The 24,030-nt window shown below is 33.7% G+C and overlaps 1 protein-coding gene across 1 annotated transcript in view; it reads right to left on the bottom strand.

Annotated features, from left to right (window-relative positions):
- LOC132558835 (trichohyalin-like) overlaps nucleotides 1-22,798 on the bottom strand; it is a 40,917-nt gene extending 18,119 nt beyond the window's left edge. Inside the window, exons 1-11 of the mRNA XM_060223444.1 lie at nucleotides 22,766-22,798; nucleotides 21,626-21,678; nucleotides 21,350-21,372; nucleotides 19,867-20,158; nucleotides 19,265-19,505; nucleotides 15,343-15,852; nucleotides 12,388-12,977; nucleotides 11,993-12,093; nucleotides 1,221-1,367; nucleotides 703-775; nucleotides 19-250 (exon numbers count right to left, since the gene is read on the bottom strand). Coding sequence (XP_060079427.1) covers nucleotides 19-250; nucleotides 703-775; nucleotides 1,221-1,367; nucleotides 11,993-12,093; nucleotides 12,388-12,977; nucleotides 15,343-15,852; nucleotides 19,265-19,505; nucleotides 19,867-20,158; nucleotides 21,350-21,372; nucleotides 21,626-21,678; nucleotides 22,766-22,776 — 2,273 coding nt within the window. The 5' untranslated portion in view covers nucleotides 22,777-22,798. The remainder of the gene's footprint in view (nucleotides 1-18; nucleotides 251-702; nucleotides 776-1,220; nucleotides 1,368-11,992; nucleotides 12,094-12,387; nucleotides 12,978-15,342; nucleotides 15,853-19,264; nucleotides 19,506-19,866; nucleotides 20,159-21,349; nucleotides 21,373-21,625; nucleotides 21,679-22,765) is intronic.
- Between the last annotated feature and the right edge of the window lie 1,232 nt (nucleotides 22,799-24,030).

Here is a 24,030-nt window from a genome sequence, read left to right as displayed (position 1 = left end):
CTTTATGCAGTGACTTACTTTTCATCTGTGTCTTGTGTATGTGTTGGAGCACTGCTAACCCTTCCCCCATCTTGAGTTTTGTCTCTTGGTGAGTAGAGGTCTGAATTGCCAGCAGGGGGCTCTCTAAGCTGATCGGAGAACCCAGCTGACTTGTGATTGGTCGAGAACTTGTCTGCCCAAGTTTCCTCGCTGGCATTATTATTGGCCTTGTTATTCATCTGTCTCAAACGCTTTTCTTCATTTTGTTTGTCTGTCAAAACAATATATCCCATTACACAATCAGAATACATCATACACATGAAATAACAGCGTATTTCAAGCATTGGATGAGAGAGATCACAACCCAATAGGAAGACTGTTAAGTTAAAAAACATGAAGCTTACAAAGTGTTTGGCAACTGAATAATGATTCCATGAAGGTTTGAGGTCACCCCATCTCACCAACAAGATGGTGACAGATATTTTGTTGTGTTATTTTGGAGCCATTGTGTGATATATGTTGTAACCTCAGTTACAGGTGTTGTTGACACGAGGTTACTGAGGTATGGTGGGACTTCCATTGATTGTCTTTGTATATCTCCAACATTATTGTCACAGTTTTCATAAAGGAATCCCCTCCTCGCACCATCTCCTCCCCAAGGCATGACAAGGAAATCATTCACCAGTGAAATACATGGCTATTGACTATTTCTGTTGAACTTACCTAATTCTTCTATCCACTTTCGTCTTTCCAGTTCCTTTGTGTTTTCAAACTGATCTGAATCTGGAGCCGCTTGCTAAAAAAGAAATAGAAAAATATACATATTTTTGAAACAATACAGTATTCATCTTAAATATATGTTTTGTATGTACCTGTCATAAAACTTTTGTCAAATTTCAAAGGAAAAATGGTGTTAATATTTCTCTTTAATTACCTTTAAACCAAGTCTTGACTACAGAAACCATTAAATTTTATGTACTGTCAAACTTTTACTTAAAATGATTGTAAAACATGCCAAAATACTTCAAAAACATTAAAATGGTTGCTTTTCACTGAAATAACTTTGAAGGTCTGGTTTAAGAAGTGAGATGCCAACAACTGGTATTTAGTAAAATTCTTGATCTTGTTAATAGTTTGTCAAGAAAAGTTTGATACATATATTTATATACCATTGGCATTGTATCGTGAGGAAAGGTTCAGCATCTATAATAAAATAATTCTACAAAATAAGAGAAAATTACCCCAAACATAAAGGAACTCCTCATGGCATGTGGGACATTCTGTTGTGTGGCTTTAGGCTCTGCTCTTTCCATCTCCTGGATCAGGGCCTCCTTCTGTTCCTGTTTCTTTTTCTCAATCTCCTCCATGGATGCACGAAGTGTCTCCTCCTGGTAACAGTGCAATATTCAGCAATCCAGGAACATAGAGCATAACATTCTTCTAAACCTTCATTAAAAGTTTTATCTTCAGATAGATAGACAATAAATATCAATGCCTCCAGTACATAAAGGTGAAATGTTATATTACATGACTGTGGTCTAATCACATTTTAGGTCAAAGTTCATGCTACAGGATCCTGGTTTTATTACAATACTGGTCAACAGTTACCCTGGTATGTTACATGACCATGTGCTAATCACATTATAGGTCAAAGGTCATGTTATATGACCATGCACTTATTACATTATAGGTCAAAGGTTATGTTACAGGGTCCTGTTCTGATCATGTTATAGGTCAGAGGTCATGTTACAAGACCAAAGTCTAACATTACACATCAAAGGTTAAGCTACAGAACCAAGGTTTAATCACGTTATATGTCAGAGGGTACATTATGGACCCTTCTCTAAGCACATAAATAGGTCAAATGTTACGTTACTGGACCCTTGTTTACTCGCATAAATATGTCAGACAGGATCTTGGACATGATCTGTCAAGTCTACAATTATATTCATATATAGATCTACGGCGAAGTAACATTACAATGCTCAGGTCTAGTTTATAACAGGATTGTGTTTTAATTACAGTACAATGCTCAAGTCTAGTTTATAACAGGATTGTGTTTTAATTACAGTACAATGCTCAGGTCTAGTTTATAACAGGATTGTGTTTTAATTACAGTACAATGCTCAGGTCTAGTTTATAACAGGATTGTGTTTTAATTTATAGGGTTTTGGTTAAGTCATAATTACACACCTAGGCCTATTAAGAGGATCACTTGTCAATTAAGATTACTTCTTGGTCTAGTTACAGGATATCATTTACTGAATCACAGACCTCTAGTCCAGTTTCAGAATCTTTAGTTAAGTAACAATATTACAGGACTCCGGTCACATATACTGTGAAATTATCTAATTCTGTGGGGAACTAATTTTTGTTGATATTGTGAGTAGTCTTAATCCACAAAGTTATATGTCCCTGAACCGTTAAAATTTGTATAACTGGATTTATTGATCTATTTATCCACAAAAATCAAGTGTCTAGGATCTACTTACTTATTTATAAAGCACAACAATTAAGTTTAGCTCTCTAACAGGACTTAATGGCTTTATCAGTTCTTTATCCAACATATTTCTGTCTAGAGATATCATGAGACTGTATCAATTCGATGTTAATAAAATATTTGAAAACATTCAACTTTGTTACTCAAATTATTGATATTGGTATTTATATACAGAAAATATAAAATCTTCCTCTCTAGGCCTTGAGTGAACAACGAAATCCTCCCTTTGTCTGTTAATATGATTATAAATGTTTTTTTTTCATTATTCAGTCAGACAGATATGTATCTATGCAAATTTTTTTTCTGAAGCTCAAGTCACTCGTAATTACCTCCCTTTATACAACAACACTCTAACTGTTATAATATCTGTTATATAGTCTCTGTCCTAATATACAAACATTGTCTAATCTGAGGGAATACCATGTATAATTAACCAGAAAGAATTCACTGTATATATAGTAAACATTCTGTATATCAATGTAGTCAAGGACAACAGCATCAGGTTCTCCTGTTAATGGTGTCATCAGTCACAGTCTCTGGTCTCTATACCATAATATCAACAAATCAATAGTCACAGCATAGCTCACCTGGCTAATTCAACTATTCAGTCATTTTGTAAAGAATTTCAAACATGATAAACTGATATAATTTCCCTATTGGGTCCTGCCATTGTTGTCAAACAGAGGACAGCTTCACTATTCATAAAAAAATTGCTTCAGACCAAACTTGGACAATATCCTTGTATTTTTCTTTATACATTTGTCTCCTGTGACCTTGAAAATGAGTCAAGGTCATTCATTTGACCAAACTTGGTAGCACTTTACCCCATCATGCTATGGGCCCAACATCAGCTTCCTTGGCCTTTCTGTTATTTAGAAGAAGTTATTTAAATATTTCAACACATTTGACCCCTGTGGCCTTGAAAGTGGGTCAAAGTTATTCATATTACCAAACTTGGTAGCCATTCATCCCATTCTACTATTGGCCCAATATCAGCACCCTGGGCCCTTTACATTATTGAGAAGTAGTCATTTGAATGGAAGTTTACACACAGCGGACGGCACAGGACAACGGACAAAACATGATGGCTTAAAATCCAATCATTCCTACCGTAGGAGTAGGATTCTAAAGAATATGCTCTATTACCCCTATTGGATCCTGCTCCTCTCACCCCAGGGGTCCAAGACCTACTATTTTAATAATATTGATTCCCTTTCACCTAACAATGCTTCAGACCAAATTTGAGCAAAATCTAATCATTCCTAGAGGAGGATTAGGATTTCAAAATTTTTCATCTCTGGCCAAACTCCACAGGCCCCTTACGACCAAGACACAACATTTATATAAAAAAAGAAGCTCCACTTTCTCTCGTGATGCCTCTGACCAAATTTGCAGACTTAGCTCTTTGGGCCAGGTGAGCTAAAAAATTCTTAATCACATTTGATGCCTTGGTTTTTTTAAGTTTATATTAAAGATAAGGTAAAGTACTACCAACTGTCCATAACCCCTATTTTCCACTGAAAAAATCTTATTCTTTGAGAAACAGAGGAGCACAAAACCTGATTAACTACTATTCCCAGGGTATAAACATACTAAATAATATTCCCATATTGTAAATGAAAGATCCCTGACTTTGACATATGATGAAGTACTACATACAAATCAGTAAAAGACATAGTTCAATTTAAGAGACATTCTATCATCTCAAATTGTCATTTTCATATATACAAAGTCAAGTCAATCATCATTGTCAGAATAATGTCTTCAGAAAGTGTTCTACCCTTAGTCAGTAAATTAAGTAATTACATTCACATCAGAAATTGTATCACAAGAGATTTTTTCCAGGCAAAATACAACTGGCATATAGAATGCATTCCTGACATACTGGGTGTATATATACAGAGAGAGAAAGAACCATTCACAGTAAACACAGATTTTGTGTTTTGTTGGTTACATCTCTAATAGTGGCTTTCAGCTGTTACCATTATAGTGATCAAAGAACATCAATATTTAGTACAAGTGTCTCAATATTGATTTCAAACAATGATTAGAAAGTGTATTCTTTTAAACTCTTCCATTATACCCTATATAGGATCTGTGAATTGATACATTGACTGAACCCACTTGACCTGGAAAGACCTTAGAAAAACCATGATAAACACTTAATTCATCCATTTAGGAAGCCTAAAATTATAGAATTTGTGTAAATATGCATAGGATATATACAATAGACAAGTGTACATATAAATACACCTGTAACAAACATGCTGACCAGCCGTTTGTTACTTAATCAAATCAAAGTGTCAATATATCCTAGGAAACCTGCCAGTTCTTATTTAGTTAAAAATATCTAAACACCTAAATGTTGGATAATATCTAAACACCTAAATGTTGGATAATATCTAAACACCTAAATGTTGGATAATATCTAAACACCTAAATGTTGGATAATATCTAAACACCTAAATGTTGGATAATATCTAAACACCTAAATGTTGGATAATATCTAAACACCTAAATGTTGGATAATATCTAAACACCTAAATGTTGGATAATATCTAAACACCTAAATGTTGGATAATATCTAAACACCTAAATGTTGAAAGTTCTATCTCGATCTGGAGATAAGTAACTCCAATCACAACTATTGAGTGTAGGGTATTTTTTAGGATATGTTTGGGAAACTATTGATCAATATTCAGTATTTGTCACCTTTCCCAAGCTATATGGAACATTTTATCATATATACCAGGTAGACCCTACCAACCCTGTAAGGGAGAGAAGGTTGTCCTCCATACACACACAAATGCAGAGGTCAGAGTTCAGGCTTTTGTAAAATTGTATTAAACTTAGTTATGCGAATAAATAACAGACAAAAGAAATGAGACCTAAATATATTTTAATGCCAAAAGAAAAGAAACGTAAATATAAACCAAGGCATGCGTTTACATAAACAAATATGGTAACACCAAAATTAGGCTGTGATATAGACGGATATTTGAACACTCCTTCAATACTGATAGATCAATTGTGACATATTTGTCATTACGTTCTCCAGGAAAGCGGTATGAATTATTTATGAAGCTTCTCCTCCACTATTCCATAACAGAATGTAAACTGATAATGGATAGAAATAATTACTTGTTTACAAGTTGACTTATGAATATCCAAATACATAACTTGTATAGTGATCAGGTAACAAGTGAATGATTCTAAAAAGTCTGACCTCTGTGACCTTTGACTTGCTGAACTCTGACTGATTCGTGTGTGCATGTGTGTGAGACCCAACAAAAGACAATACAAGTACATATCATATACAAATGTATAAATATTGCAAGTAATGTTGGTAAACTGGACTACACCACAGGAACTAGGCACAAATATACAGGTTGTAAACTAAAAGACAATCATTATGGGTTGTATATATATATATATACATTCATAATATTCAAATTCAAAATCAGTTTGGATTTACATATTAAGATCATGAATGAATTGGTAAATATCTGAAACTCATTTTCCATAGATAACAAGGATTATCACCAGCTTGGGGAGCAGGTAGGGAGCAATGTAGAGTATTTACACAGAAAAAAATACATACATACATATGTATAGAGACATTACATACATCCAAAAATGAAGTTTAGCACTAATATTCAGCAATAGATTATTAGACCAAATTTCTATCACTATTCTCCAGAAACACTAGGATACCAGTATGAATGGCGAGTACACATGTAAAGTAACATAATGTGATACTACTTCAATTCAATCACAGGGAAAACAGGACAATTACATCAAATTTATCTTGAAAGAAAAAAGTGTTCATCTCAAATAAAAAAAAAAAAAAAAAATTTGCTTTGCATTTTAAAAAGAGAATGTTGCAGCTATTTCATCATCATTTTACTACTGCAGTAACTGTGTTTTAACAGACCACAACACAACTTCATCAAATCCAGCCAGCACAGTCAGAATCATTAGAATCACTCACAACAGTACCAGATCAAAGAACACAAAATTTCATCTAAACATGTAATAATTATATCAACATACTTTAACTATCATAGCCCACAATTAGTAACGTGATCAACATATAGTTATCAGTGATAACAAATGTTGAACCATCTGTACCCTGTTCAACCCTGAAATTATGCTGTGAGTTTTTATCATTGGAATGTAGGTCCCCAAAGTAACTTGACTGATGTTAACTGGTACAGATCACATCTTACCTTAGCCAATCATATACATACTCATTAGATACTGTTACACAACTAAATCCAGAGATTCTATAGTCATGATTCAAATCAGTAACTAGTGTGAACACTGTTTCAATTGAGAGTGGCACCATCTTGATAAAATATACTATTTTTTTTAAAAATAATTTCATTGAAATACATCAAATGAATACTTTCAGTATTGAGCAAAGCTACATGAGCACATTAAGATTGAGCAACAGTGAGATATATAATATAATACAGTGTATGTATTATATAAAAGTCACTGCCTTGTTGTCAAATGTTAGCAAACCTACTTGTTGTTCTTCTTCTACATTTTTATTACCTTATAATAATTCTAAATTAATTTCTTACATCTACATTCTTATCAACATATTTAAACTCTATATCTAATCTCTATAATGATTTTATCAACAACAACTTGATTATTATTTTTTACTATTTATTGGAAAATTTCAGTGTCACTTAAACACAACCATCATTATATTATGTAAAGTCAATGTAGTCCCAGCAGTATCAGGTTAAATATTGGGAAAAAAACAAACAAACAAAAGACTAACCAAAACAATAATTTTTAAGTTCTGTGTATGGACTTTCAGGATACAATATAATGTCCAGCAGGGACTTTTAATCAATACTTTTACTTTTCCTCCATCGAAGATATCAGTTATTGCAAATTACAACTTTTATGTTTCTTAATCAAGTTAATAGAAATTCTTAGTTTTATCAGGCTTACAGATATTCTTCATTTAATTAGGCTAATAGGAATTCTCAGTTTAATTAGACTAATATAAATTCTTAGTTTTAAATGCATCTCTGTTACTAATGACTTCCACTGTTCTATATAGAAACAGGGCCCCTGAAGGACTTGGAAAAAACTGATAGGACCTGACAAAACTTAATCAATATATACCTATGGGGCCCAAAGAACATGTACCTTTACTGTCTTTATAATGACCTGTTCTATAAATGATAATGTTAGATCAAAATGTCCCAAAGGACCTGTATAAAAATTTCCAATTTTACCAGTACTGTAGTACTTGAATCTAATCAATGTCAAATTATAATAAAGCTGTTCAGTATGGTATTTTTGTGTAACCTATGTTATATAAATATTTTAGTTCTATGGTATAATGGCTACAATATCTCATGTATAAAATTATAAACTAATTCCAGCCCGGTGTCATTTTTTGGTTGTGGCAGCCTCTGAATTTCATCTGAATATTTATAAGCCACATTGTTGATGCAATTCAATATTAAGTTGTCAATTTGTATACAGATAAAGCAATTCATTTTCACATAACACCCATTTAAAATTCTGTGTACCAGTAGTTTTAATATCACAGATGTCTGTTTATCATATAAACTACGAAAAATACATTGGTAGCCACTGTGTCTAGCTTTTCACTTTGTAGATAACAACAAAATGTATTTACAAAAAAATTCTCCATGACATCACAAACTTTGTTTAAATCTGGATAAATACGAATTCAAATTTTGAAACAGGATTTTGTTTTTTTACCTTACAGGATACTTCACTTTGCCAAATTTAATCTCTTATTTAAAATCTGAACTAAATTACATCTCTACACATATTTATGTCGTTTGAATACATTTTCCTTTCCAGATCATCCACCAGTTTGTAACAAAACAAAATACAAACCTATTGGATGTGAAATGGGCTCAATATATGGAGTATTTATCATCGAGGAGGTGAAATGATTTATGTGGGGATAATAAATCAGACACTGACAAATCTAGAGAATTTCTAAAGAATATATCTGTACACTTTGTATCATAAGAAGCTACTTTATATATGTATTTCAAAAATGTTTAAGAAGGCACTACTATATTTAAGCCTTTTCACCAATAACAAAATTCTATCAGAAAAACATCAAGGAGAGACACATAAATAGAAAAACATCATTATAAAATAGAAAATCTAGCGTTTGTAATAATGTATACATTTGAGTGATTACCTTATCTTACTGGTAAATAAATAAAATGAATAATGAGTAGAAAAAATGAAAATGCTGTTAAATATATGATCCTAGACTAGATAATATGGACAGATATTCCATGCTTAGTGTTAACACTACAGTAATTAGTATCTACCATGTTAAAATATATCTTCTGCAAAATAAATCTATATTTCCCAACTTTGTTGGTGCTTCTGTCATTGAAATAATTAAATTACTAGATCTCTTATTATGAACAAAATCCATGTGTCTTTATCTATTCTTTCCCCTATATCTGGACTATTTGTATTTTTATTCTTTGTAATCTGAAACCAGTCATTACTCAATAAATATTTCCCTTTCGATGTCAAATGAATTTAATAAAATAGATAATACTGTTATAGAACATTTTGATTAGAGGGCAACATGAACAATCCATTTTAACATTGAGGTTTTACCAGAAAACCAACAAGTACAAGACTTTGCCAAAAGTATTACCGGTCTATAACAAATATTATAGTTCAGTATATATCTGCTTCATTTTCCTCAAACACTTTCTTTCAGCTATAACTTTCCCAAAGGTTCAGCATAAAGGAACGTTTAAGCGTAGGAATATACTCCACAATCATACAGTACTACACATATTCACATGTAGGTGAATACTTTGACTTCTTCCTTACCTGGAAATCCCCTTTTTAGGGTTGAATACCACTACAGTCTCTGAAGTGTTGATTCCCTTCCTTGGACTGAACACAAAATAGCTCACTCTTTCTACAGTAACTCTCCCCTGGGACTGAACACAAGCTAGCTCACTATTTCTACAGTAACTATCCTCTGGGACTGAACACTAACTTTTCTACAGTGTCTCTCCCTCCCCAGGGGCTGAACACTAGTCCTTTGTTCCTTTTTTTTACCGTAACTCTCCCTCCCCAGGGGCTGAACACTAGTCCTTTGTTCCTTTTTTTACCGTAACTCTCCCTCCCCTGGGGCTGAACACTAGTCCTTTGTTCCTTTTTTTACCGTAACTCTCCCTCCCCTGGGGCTGAACACTTGTCCACTGTTCCTTTTTCTACCATAACTCTCCCTCCCATTGGGGCTGAACACTAGTCCTTTGTTCCTTTTTTTACCGTAACTCTCCCTCCCCTGGGGCTGAACACTTGTCCACTGTTCCTTTTTCTACCATAACTCTCCCTCCCCTGGGGCTGAACACTTGTCCACTGTTCCTTTTTCTACCATAACTCTCCCTCCCCTGGAGCTGAACACTAACTTTTCTACCATAACTATCCCTCCCCTGGGGCTGAACACTAACTTTTCTACAGTAACTCTCCCTCCCATTGGGGCTGAGCACTTGTCCACTGTTCCTTTTTCTACCATAACTCTCCCTCCCATTGGGGCTGAACACTTGTCCACTGTTCCTTTTTCTACCATAACTCTCCCTCCCATTGGGGCTGAACACTAGTCCTTTGTTCCTTTTTTTACCGTAACTCTCCCTCCCCTGGGGCTGAACACTTGTCCACTGTTCCTTTTTCTACCATAACTCTCCCTCCCCTGGGGCTGAACACTTGTCCACCGTTCCTTTTTCTACCATAACTCTCCCTCCCCTGGAGCTGAACACTAACTTTTCTACCATAACTCTCCCTCCCCTGGGGCTGAACACTAACTTTTCTACAGTAACTCTCCCTCCCATTGGGGCTGAGCACTTGTCCACTGTTCCTTTTTCTACCATAACTCTCCCTCCCATTGGGGCTGAACACTTGTCCACTGTTCCTTTTTCTACCATAACTCTCCCTCCCATTGGGGCTGAACACTTGTTCACTGTTCCACAGGGGCTGAACATTATTTCTATTTGAAGTATCAATCCCCACCCGCAACTGAATGCCTGTTCTACATGTGTTATACACAATCAATTTCTATCTTAACAACCAGTCCCTTCCCTTTGGGCCTAACACCACTTCACCCTCTTTATATAAGTTCCTACAAACACCACTTTAACCTGTCCATCTAAGTTTCCTTTTTCCTGAGTTGAACACAACATATTTTTTCCTTACTCAGAGTCAGAGAGATGAACAGTTTATACACCTCTATCCTTTTTCCTCCTACTGTGCTTCCTTCCATCACTAATCCATTGAGAGATTTTGACCTCTACTATGTATAAAACACAACCTTATCTTTCAGAAACCACATATTTCAGAAAATTATCTACAAAAGTTGCTCGATCAACAAGCTTCAACTTCATCCAATGAATGCACTATAAAACATATTTTGTAAACATGTCAATAACAAACCAACCCGACTAATTATCAATGTAGTCCCATACTAACACTGGAGATAGATACAACATGTGACCTGCATGTTGAACTATTAGTACTACACAGTAGATGTATTTACAACAATTATAATAAACTTTTAAACCCACTAACCCAGATGCTGTATCAACAACTAATACAACACTAAGCAACTAGACAGGAATGAGTAAAAATGTTTCTTAACTTCAAATCATCTTTATCTTGTTAAAATTATTTCCCTACTTTATTTGAAATAAAATATTGGTTAGAAAGCAAAGCTGATGGGCTTTCTGTTGCACATTTATTGTAACAAATAACATTTTAATCTTATGAATACTCTCCACTCTTTATACTCTTATCGTCTGAAACCCATGAAAAAACAGAGCAGTCTCATGGATTTCAGACGATGCTTGGATGTAAGACATAGTTAGGATGTCTGTTAAAAAACCTTAACTGGAAAAGGCTGTATAAAGTTATAAGTTGGATCTGGTAATATCTTTGTTTAATTATAATACTCTACATATCATGTTGTATACCAGTAAATGAAATTCTTAATGCCCCTAAAAATTGCCTAAACAAACTGATTCCACAACTTACTTTGAAAAACTTTATCCAAGCAATATGATATTACATCTGAGTATATATTAGAATTTGTATAGATATCCAAACACAGTCTAACATTCCCTAACTTCAGGTAATCCTGTTCTAAACATCTGTATTTGTAATTTATCTCCTACTGTTTCATAAGATCACCCTGCTATTGAGTATACCTGTTCTACAGGTGTGTAAGTCAACATATAATTCATCAAGTAGTTATGACAATGAACTTGGCATTCCTATTTAACCTTTTGCCACAGGAAAGCATCTCTGGGCACCTTAAACCCCCTTATCCAGCATAACGTACTGAAAAATTAAACCCATTAGTTATTTAGCCCAGTGTTATTCAACAACCCTGTCCCAACATCATACACCATGCAATACCACCCGTTAGTCAATGAGGAAGGTGTGGCGATCATGAACCACTCTTGTAGGCACCTGTCTTGTCTTGTAGTCAGCTGCTACATTTCCAGATTTGGTCCTTATCGGGGCTCCAGCTCCTGGCCTTCCCCAAGGGTCATACTGCTTTGCAAGTTCAACTGTAAAAGCAAACAGTTTCTGTATAATATGTTTTTTCGTGTTTGCAAATATCTTTCTGTTAAAAAGAATGATTTTGGAAAAGATTGCCATTATGCTAAGAAATAGAAATAATAAATTCAGAGTTACTTAAAAACTTTACTCTTTACAACAAATTCCATTGCTTGAACAATCCGTTTCATATGAACAATTTTCTCAATAAAACCCTAAATGAATCTACCAGTCAAGCACATTTTTAAAGGTAATTTCCAATCTCTTTTTACTCTTCTTTATTTAAAAGAAAAAGAAATCCATACTTCTGTCCTTTTCCCATTGAAGTCTTTTCCTTTCGGCCAGGGTGAGCGTCTTTGGTGCTGGAGGCAGACCTAAGGGAGGTTTGGAATCTGCCCTTTCAGGTGACTTTTCTTTTGTCTTTTGATTCTTGTTTTCATCATCTGATGGAGTTCTGTCTCTGTCACTATTACGACGATCCCGGTGTTTCTTTTCCTGTGACGTGGGACTATCTCTCCGTCTATGTGAGCGAGTATCCTTTCTCCTATGGTCATTGTAATCATCCTCATCACTGTCCTGGTGTTCTGGACTGTATCGTCTTCGCTCTCGACTTGCTTTCTTTTTCCTTCTACTGCTACGATCATCAGGATCATCATAATCATCATGATGATTGTTTCTGTCTCTGTCCCTTTCCTTCCTTCTACTTCTGCGTTCATCCTGATCATCCTGATCATTGTGATGATTATTTCTGTCCCTTTCTTTCCGATCACTGTCGCGATCATTTCTACTACGGTGTTTCTTTTCCCTGTCGTGACTTTTTCTTCCACTATCATTTTCTTCATGTTCTTTCCTTTCACGTTCTTCTATCTCATACTTTTTCTTCTCTGCCTCTTTTCTGAAAAGTCAAGCAAAAAAACTTATATATGCCTGCATGAATCCTTTTTTTTATCTTGCATTCTTCTACACTCCTCAGATTTTTCAATACAAAAACAAATGTTTTAAGTTTTGCATTAATAAATTTTATATCAAATCTTCTATTGGCAGATTGAAATATTCCAATTAGGCAACACCAGGAACATCTACATCTCCTTCAGCTCCTATACAATTTCATGGTTCTTGACTGCATGATTAGTTCATGTACCTGTACTGTACATATTCAAACCAGTGAAATAAAATTGCACATGCTATGAAATGGTCATTTGATATCTACAGTTGCCAAATATATTTTCCACTGGGAATGTAATGTTATTCCAGTCAACATCTGTCTATAAACATTTCATATCCTAGATCTATAACCTTACCCTTAAGTAGTACCAACTCTAAGCATTAGTACACACAACACTTGTATTGTGTTTATATGGATTGATGTACCTATACCTTGTTAATGTTCTAGAAAAAGTAGGTAACCTTGTAATATCACAACACATTTCTTGCTTGTACGATAACTTTGCTGTCCGCTAAGTTGTTGTCCTGTCAGCTGAATGTTAGACAAGAAACTAACACATCCCAGCAGACTAACTCCTCTTGTCAACTTTTGTAACATCATTACAAAAACATATACCAAGCCAAAACAGATGAGAACAACTCCTGGTTATTTCTGTAACACTGTTACAGAAACAATTTTTACATACAAGTTGGTCAGGTAGCTCAGCCAAGCATGCTGTGACCTACCTACACCATCCTGTAACTTCTGATAAAGTACAATCAAGATTGCAAGGACAGGAGGCCCATGGCCCTAAATCGCCATCTGACAATCGATGAATGGATGGACAAACCACAGAATATGCAGATGGTGGCCTGACAAATCTGATGAATTCCCACAATAACATTTCAGACCACATTTGGTATAAATCCATTCAAGCATTAAAGAAGAAAAGTGCTTTGAAGCAATCATTGAATAATATTCCCATTTTGGGCCCTACATCCTGGTCCCTAGGGGTCGAATCAACTTTCTGAATTTAAGAAATAATAACATACCTGCAACCATGTGTCAGATAAAATTTGGTTGAGATCTATCCAGGCAATAAGAAGGATAAGCAGTTTTAAACAAAATATTGCATAACTTCCTCATTTGGGGCCTGGCCCCCAAGTGTCAAATCAAATTTCTGAACTCAGAAATTATTTGCCAACTGGTACTTATGTTACAGACAAAATTTGAATAAAATTTATTAAAGCATTAAAGGAAAAGTAGCATTTTGACGCAAAGTATTGTTTACAATTTCAGAGCCCCATCCCCAGGTCTCAAGGGGTCAAATCAAATTTCTGAATTAAGAAATGATCCTCCATCCCCAAACAAGAGTAGTGTTTTAAACGAAAAGTTTATATTCACCAATGGCAAACGGCAGCCAGTGAACGATGACAGATGTTGCACGTTAGCATTAGGTCATCTTGACCCCTTAGGTCAGATGACCTAAAAAATCAGATATGGCCTTTGTTTGGGTTTTTTTCTTCAAATTTCAGTGGATTTACTTTTGAAAAATATTTGTGCAATACAATAAAATGTCCAAATACTGGTTTATATATTTATATACTGTACATGTAATGAGTTTCCTTCTTCCCTCAAACATTTAATTGTAGATCTAGATCTGTATGTCACAATAAACATATATATCAATAAAACTTCTATTTGGCTGTACAACCTTCATAACACATATACCTGGTAAGCTATTTGAAGATTAAAAGTGTAACAGAGTTCTGCAAACTACCACTGAAAGCATCTGTTTCATGCTACTTTTTATAAACTGTGTCACAATGCACTGTATAGGAAACTCTAACATCACTGAAAAAATTTCTTTACAGCATTTTCATTATTTCTTAAACACTTTTACAAAGGTAATTGTATGCAAAATTTGGCAACACATTAAATAAATTCTATTCTGCATACATTGTAGCTCAGATTTAATTAACATAAATTATGTAAATTGTAGTGTAAAAATAACCAATCAATATGCATATTAATTACCTACATCAGAAATAAATGTGACGGTTCAGTGAATCAGTAACAATCAAAAGATAAAGCATGCAATAAACGATTTTTAAAAAAAGTTGCAGCAAGAAGCAGTGGAAATGTGGCATAACATCAAAGTGTTTACAACTAACAACACCTACTACCATTAAGGATAGCATGCAAAATGATTTGATAACACATTATACGTTAATGTTGGAATCTTTGATCAACCAGTCCCTCATGAAATTACTAGGTATTTACAAACAGTGAACACTCTGAGAGAAATACACATCAAGATCATTACAGGACTTACATTGCAGCTTCAGCCTCTATCCTGGCTAGCATTAACCTTCGCCGTTCTCCCAAGGTCATGTGTTTCCATGGTAATGACATGGGAATACCTGCTATCTCCCTTGGAGTTATAATTTTTTTCTCAATAGTTTCCTCTGTCTTATCACCCTCGCCATTCTCGCTGGCCTGATGTTTCTCAATTTCCTTGTCTTTAGATTTATTTTTCTTATTTTCGTACGAGTCTCTGTGATTTTTACTTTTCCTTTCCATTGAAATATCCTTATTGCTTCTTTCGTTTTCATAGTCACTGTCATTCCTTTTCTGTCTCCTATCACGATCTCTGCTGTGACTACGATCTCGTTTTCTACTTCTCTCTCTATCCCTACTTTTCTCCCTGTTTTTACTCTGTTTTTCAGTATCACGCTTTGTTTCTCTGCTTGTTTCCTTTTTTCTACCTCTTTTCTCCTTAATATTTTCTCTATCTGAATCATAATTGTTTTCATCATCATCTACTTTCTTTCTGTCCGCTTCCCTATTGAAAACCAAAATAATTTACTTTACTATGTAATACAAGTTTAGGAAATAACAATGGTTTTTTTTCAAACAGAAATTAAAATAAAAAAAAATTAATTCTTTATCATGAATATAATTTATGTGATAGAACAACTTTTAATTACTTGTAGTTATCTTTATTGCTTTTATCATAGAACTAATTAAGCTTCAAAAATATGAGAGCTTTACTTGTTAGTGTTAATACTGAGAAAGTCAGATATCATATATCAGTGTATGTTTCAAGATAAACTGAAACAAAAGAATCACAGAACATTTGTCATTTAAATTCACTTTAAACTAACTTTCTTTCGCATGCCATCTACTTTTGTGGTCAAAGCTAATTCAGATTAGCTCTGATTCTGAGGAATCAATGTTTGGTAACTCAGTAGATTGTGAGAGTTTGAATTGATTGTGATTGACCTTCACATTGCTATCAAAAAAGTAAACGACACCTAATCATGTTTTGACATGGAAAAACTGAGACCACACATTTTCTGTGAAGGAACCAAGCTATACGAACAGGTGATTAACTGACCTGCATTCTTGTAATCCTTATAACAAGAAAATTGTCATAGTCAAATCAGCAATAGAAAAACCGCCTCCCCTTAAAGTCAAATCGTAAATTAAAAACTGTGAATTTTGATTTCTACAACTGTCCATCAAAATTTACAAAAGTAAATTGTCCTAAACTTGTGTTGCTAAAATTGTGAAAGATAAAAGCTGCGAAAGAAAATTAATTTACAGAAAGTTGTAGTTAATTCACTTAAAACTTCAAGAATGTTATATGAAACTAGAACAGATAGATATATTGAAATGATACATATTTTTGTAAAAGACTTTGAATCACATGTTATATTAAGCAATAAAAGTACATCTATATAGCCAGATCTAAACACACTATACTGGCTATGTACAATACACTAGTTTAGGTTCTTCTGTCACCAATGTTAGCACTGAATCAGACCTTGTGTATATTTCACTGATTGATCATTTATAATTATCTGTCAGAAATATAAATTGTTGAATTGAATGTTATACATTCAATATAATGTACATTCAGTATCAATATATTTAACAATTCTCTGACACTGTTATGAGTCGCTTAGTTTTTGGGTACTGTCAAGACAAATCAGCTTTGAACCTTTTGCAAAAAGCATTCTTCCATCTTGATAAAATTTTTCTCCTAAACTTAACTCTTGAACCACTTAAAGCATAGTAATGTACCTTGACTCTAACATCAAACATATTTTTTTTCAATGATGGTGTTGGGGACACTGTACTAAAAAAAAATCTTTCATTTCATCCAGTTCCACTTGCAACAAAGAAAGATTAAGTATAATATTCAGGGAGATTTCAGGAAGGTTACTAAGGCAGTGAAAGACTAGAAGTTTGTTATACTCTAATTTATATTTCTAATCCAGCTGAAAAAAGGAATGATAACTAGTATGAATTCTAGCAACCACCATATATAAAACCTGAAAAATATCCATCCTATACATCTAGAGAAATAGAGAAAGAACTGTGACCTAAAATGTCCAAAATCCAAGAAGATCACCAGTCAGCCACTTTTCTGATCAGTCTTGACAATGAAATTAGGCAAAGGAAATCTACTACGATATATTCAAAACTTGAAAAAAAAAATCATCTTGTATTTCTTCAGGACAGTGATAAACTATTTTTGCTTAATTGATCTGTCTCAAAATTAAGGGGCACCACAAGGGACTTAGGGGGACCTACATATTCTACATATTTGAGAAAGATCAACCAGTACTTTCCAAGAAATATTAATTACTAGTTTTGTTTAAGGGCAGATGATGGATCATTCAAATTTCATTTATAATATAATTAATAATATTGTTTGAATAGCCCTACATCAAAGTTGAGAATATTGTATTAAATTCAATTAATAACAATGTCAAAAACTTAATTTAACCTATGACTAATTTGCAAAACAATGAACAAATTGAAGAAAAAAAACCCACATTTCTCTCACATATCACATCTGATTCATAAATAAAAGATAACAGTCCTGTATATCTCATCATACATTATATTAGTATTATGATTTTTCATGTATACAAATCTTGTATTTGCAGAATATGTATGATGATATATCTACAATAAATTATTTACATGATCGCTGTGTGTTTTACAGTTTGATGGCCCTAATGACCTTTTATGTGTTGACGGGTCTTTGAGAATGTAATAATAACAATAATAATGATAATAACATGTAGGGCACTAGATCTTTACAACTTCTGCTACATGAACTCAAAATACATTATACTACAATAACATAAGTAGTTATTGCTTTCCATATGTTTCGGTATAACATCATCTAGTTCTACAACTTTCAGGACTGTAAACTCTTCATAATCTAGGTCACATGTTTCGGTATAACATCACCTAGTTCTACAAGTATCAGAACTGTAAACTCTTCATAATCTAGGTCACATGTTTCGTTATAACATCACCTAGTTCTACAACTATCAGAATTATAAACTCTTCATAATCAAGGTCACGTTTCAGTCGAACATCACTTAGTTCTACAACTATTAGAACTGTAATTTTTCATAATCAAGGTCTTGTTTCGGTATAAATTCACCTAGCCATACAACTATTAGAACTGTAAATTCCTCATAATCTAGGTCACTTGGTTGAAACTTTGCCAAGCTTGATTTTCACAGTTGTTATACAAATTCACCGTGAAGTCTAATACGAATTATGACGTCATGCGGAGCAAGCATAGTTAACAGGTATTTTATGGAGGCGAAATACTTGGTGACAACTTCTATTCAATCTGAACTAGTTCCTGATGTTTTGTGTTTTCCCAGATTATTCCTTCAGACAGTCTTGGCAGTTGTTGCCAGGTAAGAGACTAATAGCTTAGTTTTGTTTAACAAGACTCTTTCTGTCTCCATACATGAGGAAAGGTCTGGCTGAATGAAATTATTTTTCGCTATGTCCACCATGTTGACACAAAGCAGTACTTGGACTTCCACCGTCAGGTCAAAACTCTATACATGTAAGTATGGATATTTTCCTGCTGTTTTTATCTTCGCACATGTTATGATATTTAGGCCAGGGTGAAGAGGCACTAGGGCCGTGCAAGCTCATTATTAACAATAAATCAATTTGAATTTGTTAAATTTGATGAAAAGGGAGGAAATAACATATGGAAGATATTTAATAATAAAGAAGTGCAGTGAATACAATAGTTGATTAACTTCAATTGTGCATTTGTACAAGAAGAATGATGGAAAACAGGCAGTAATGATAAAGTATATGAGTTAGCAACTAAGCTTACACACAATAAGATGTGAAATGACTAAACAGAGACTACATAAGATATATATATAAAAAAGTAGTGAATACAGAGAAAAATATCTTACTTCCTACTTGACTTGGCAGGTTTCTTTGTTTCTGGACTAAACTCTTTCAGCAGTGCAAATATCGTTGTTTCTTCTTCTGTTGGCTTTGAGTTCTTTGATTTACTTTTTTTCACTTTGTCCTTTTTGTCATTGTATTTATCATCATCATCATCATAACCACTTTCTGCTGAGTTGTGATCATAATAATCACTATCTCGACTCTTCCTTGGTGACTCAATTGTTATAGAATTTTTCTTAGAATCTAAAAAGATATTAAAAAGCCTTTTCATAAATAATTTAAAGCAATTACGTACGTACATCCAATATCAATTATTCTCTTGTCTGATGTAAGTTTAAATAGTTATTCATAGTAAGATAATACCAGAAAGTAAAGAAGTTTACAATGCTATAGATTATCTCCCTTGGACTTCTCCTCAATGATATTCAACAATTTGAATTTAAGGTAAAAATATCTTCCCTAACATTTTTGTCTATTTTTTTTTTCAGAATTCATTTACAAAAACCCTTTAAATTACATTGATTTCTCTCCTAAAGGATACATGCCAAGATGTCTTAAATCTATCAATATATGATTCCTAAAATCCTGGAAAAAGCATGCCCACCTAATGAAATTCGCAAGTTGTCTTCTTCCCCTGATGCAACTTTGCCTACAGAAGCTAAGATGGCATTAAGCTGATCTTGAGTTAAGGTCACTGTATCTGTGGGAGATTTTTTTAGGGGACGTAGTGTTGGTTTCTTTCCTTTATTTTTAGTAGCTGCTAATTGCCTGTTCCTCTCTATGAAGTTAGGTTTATGTACATCATCTTCCTCCTTGTTTGGCTCTGTCTCAAGCTCTACAACGTTGTGTGGGTTCGTTCGAATTGAATATCGCTGATCTTTACGTTTATAGCCAAACTGTAAATGAAAACACATGAATGAACATACTTCTTCAGATTGTGATAAGGACATGAAATGTTTTTCTAGTTTTTATTAACACTAACATTTTAATGATTATCAAATGAAAAAATAAAGTCAATGAATAAATATCAATATTAAAGGCGGCGGCGGCGACGACGATGATAGTATTTCAAGGTGATTGTGAGGAAGATGTTGATATTATGTTATGTTGTGTATGAAAATGACAAGGGTGGTGTATGGGTGAAGATGCTGTTGGTAATAAAGATGTACATGTAACCGAAAAGATGCATATAATGTAAATGGTGTATGAAAGGTATTCTTATTGTGTAATGCAAAAATGTTTGAAAAACAAAATAAATATCAAAAAAAAAAAAAAAAATTTATATGGAGTATGAATTATTATTGTGACAGTATCGGTCGAAACTGGTGTGTAGTGCCATGTATTGCTCTAGTCACTTTCTAGTCATCAAGTTACTTAGTCACATATTTGATTCGAAGTCAGAATCTATTGAAGTGCGTATTAATTGTTGGTACTCGACTTGTCAAAATGGATAGTAGCGACATATAGAAGAGAATGAGTTGTCACTTTATTTACTAGGTTGGTGATTGGTCACAATCAGTCACACAGTTATGGTCATTATAACATTCATTATAACAGGTGGATTGAGTCACATATAATTTGTCTGTTTAATTAATGAGCGACAAGTCATGAGATAGTGTTACATGAGGTCACAGGGTACAATGTCACTTATAGTTACATTGTCACCTTTGTCACACTTGGCCACACTTTGTCATGTCTTGTCACAGTTTAGTCACAGTTGCTTATTAAGTTTATTCGGTGAGTGGAATCAAGTCATGTTGTAAGATGTGTTATAGAATGTACTTTTGTAGTATGAAATGATGTTCTGCTGCGGCGCCATTAAAATGACAGTCAAGTAAAAAAAAAAAAAAAAAAAATTAAAGACAGGAAATAGAGCCAACGCTGTTATTTAATGGTTATTCAGTGCGTTCCTGATATCCCTTGCTGTGGCTGACATATTCAATATTACATATATTTTGCTTGAAACTTCAACCAGTTAATTACTTTTTATAACTTTTTTACTTTTTATCTTTAACAATATTAATCATTAATCAAACTTGATCTGGCAGTAAGCTAGACTGGTTGATATCAAATTTTGAGAAACTCACTTTTCTTTCTGGTTTCTTCTTTTCTGAAAAATAAAACCCATTAACATTTTAATTACATGTAACTGTCCTTTTCATTAAGTATCTCTACACAAAGACACATATATATGTATTGCATGTTCTACATTTATGCTTTGTCACAAAATGTATATAAAGTTAAGTAAATGAAGAAATTATATGTTAATTAGTAATGTAATGGAAGTTCATTGACAGAGTATAGGTAAAGTACATTGTATGTTGATTTTATTTGCATTTACCATACACACTATACATACTGACCTTGTTCCCAAAATATGCCAGATTTTCCATTTTGTGCTTTGAATTTCAAATACCTGAAATATACAAGTACAAACTAGAAAGTTGACAAAATAACCGTGATGAAAACCCTGGCCTGGTGTTGAAAAAAACCAAGAAAATTTCAACATAATAATAACCCAAACTCTGATTCAATAAAACTAAGGCAAAATACTCAGCCAATCATACATGTACAATGTAGGTCTGATTGGGCATTCTAATGAGAACTATCTGCTACATTTATAGTGTAACTACAGGCTTTTAGCAAGGCAATAAGTTGTATATATAGAGACACTGCTTGAAAATTATTGTGTTCTGTAGGCAATGAAACACCAAACATTTCAGCAGGAGACCATTGCCTATGTTCAACATTTTGTTCGAGGTACTACTATTTATGTAACTGACCAGGTTTCAATTTTAGGGTAATTTATAAACCTCTGCCAGTTCGCATAGGTGGGTATTTCAAAAGTGATTTTTTTCAAGTTTTATCCGTTTGTTACACTTACATTTCAAATTGTTTGAACATATCACGTGACTGCTCATCTTACTAATGATAAAGACAATGGCATCAAAATAATCGCTCTATGTGGTAACTATTCACATCAATATTCCTGCAGAATTTCTACCAGTCTTGTCTGTAGACAACTTGAAGTAACAGCACCGGCTAACTACATGTATATACTTACAGCTGATAAATAGGTAGCTAGGCCGACACGTATAGTTAAGATATAGAAAGAAATTGTTTAAGTTTGTCCAGTAAAATATCTTATTTCAGTCACAGTGATTCAAGTCATTGCAAAGGAGGAGAAATCTAGGGCCAGTAGCCGCGTTACGGATCAGAACCAAAGGAGGCTGGTTTCGGGATGTTGAGTTATGGATGATTTCGGTTAATATAAACCGATACCCCAATTTTTTAGAATAAGTTTTCAGAGCGTGTAAAATAATGGATTTATTTGTTTTGCTTATTAACTGGTGAAATACATTACTCAAAATAGCGAAAACCAGCCCCTGTGATCATAACTGTCAAATTTGACGGTTTGGCCCCGTTTTACAGCAGATCTGCGTATTAATAAAATGTGCATGTTCAACGAAAATGCATATCTTTACATGTCAACCAACCCTTACCCGTAATCCATTGCTGTTGTTTTTAATTCCGTGGATTAATATATCACATTCGTTGATAAAAGTAAACAAATATGCCAATAGTTGGTATTTTGGCCATGTTTTGTTGTCGCCAAGAATCCAACTAATAATGACATGCGCATACACGTTTTCCGCGCGGTGTCCGTCAAGGGACGTAACTATAGAAAACACTATATGGTTGCACGCCACAAAAATAACCTAAACCAGTTCCTAGTACGTACTTTTAGGTTCATATTTAGATTTAAACATATTGTCCCAAAATTGAGCAGAGGATTATGCACAAGTTATGTCAACTTATGACCGCCTTTTCCTCTGATACAATACATGATAATATTTACATGATAACATTAACAAGGCATACATAATACATTTATCAGTTAGTACATTTTTGTTAAAATCTGTCATTTCCAAATAAAAATTGATGTTAATTCACTTGATCTATATTCAACATGTTTATACTTTGAAAAAACGTTATTCTTACTCTATCATAAAGCTTACATTCTAGGAAAAAAATGACCAACATTCTCACAGTAATGTCCACAAGCACACGATGGGTTATCAACAATCTTAACACGGAACAAATCACTTTTCAAAGAGCTGCACTGATGTCTGAGTCTCGTACGTAATATATTTAGATTACGTTCGCCAATTGTAAATTGTAATATATAATATAGGTTTATATACAATACATGTAGTGTTTTAATATGGTTTGATGTATAAGTTCATTCTTATTCAAATATAATAAACTCTCCACCAATGTAGAGCACTGAATAGAATTATTAGGGACTTGAGAAACTTTAACTACAGAAGAGATATCACAAATTAATGTAATCTATCCGACTACAGAATAATCAAATACCTTTAGTGAGATAAACAAACTTTTTGGTCAATTTGCGAATGAATTTTGGAGGTAAATGTCATGTCACTTCTTAAAGCAGTTGAATGGTGGTCATGATTAAAGATAAATGTTCAAATATGGAAGTAGTGTGACGGATCTGACATACCAAAAAGTACCTACCTAGATGGTACATTTGATCACGGACTTAAATCCGTGATTTGACTAGACATCCGTGTTTCTAGCGCTATTTATAAGTAATAATTGATCAACGAATTTCGACACCCTGTATCAAAAATAGTTTCGATTTGCGTTTTATATGTCCATACATCCCACATACAAATTATGAGCATGTTTAACTATTTCTCCATCTGGGTTTTTTGTTTGTTTGTTTGTTTTTTGTTCTTGTATC

The sequence above is a fragment of the Ylistrum balloti genome, unplaced genomic scaffold (assembly GCF_031769215.1).
Source record: "Ylistrum balloti isolate Yb309-2 unplaced genomic scaffold, AGI_CSIRO_Ybal_v1 Utg370828, whole genome shotgun sequence".
In the NCBI taxonomy this organism is placed as follows: domain Eukaryota; kingdom Metazoa; phylum Mollusca; class Bivalvia; order Pectinida; family Pectinidae; genus Ylistrum; species Ylistrum balloti.
The sequence above is the reverse complement of the archived record's forward strand: the minus strand, read 5'-3'. Positions and strand labels throughout refer to the sequence as shown.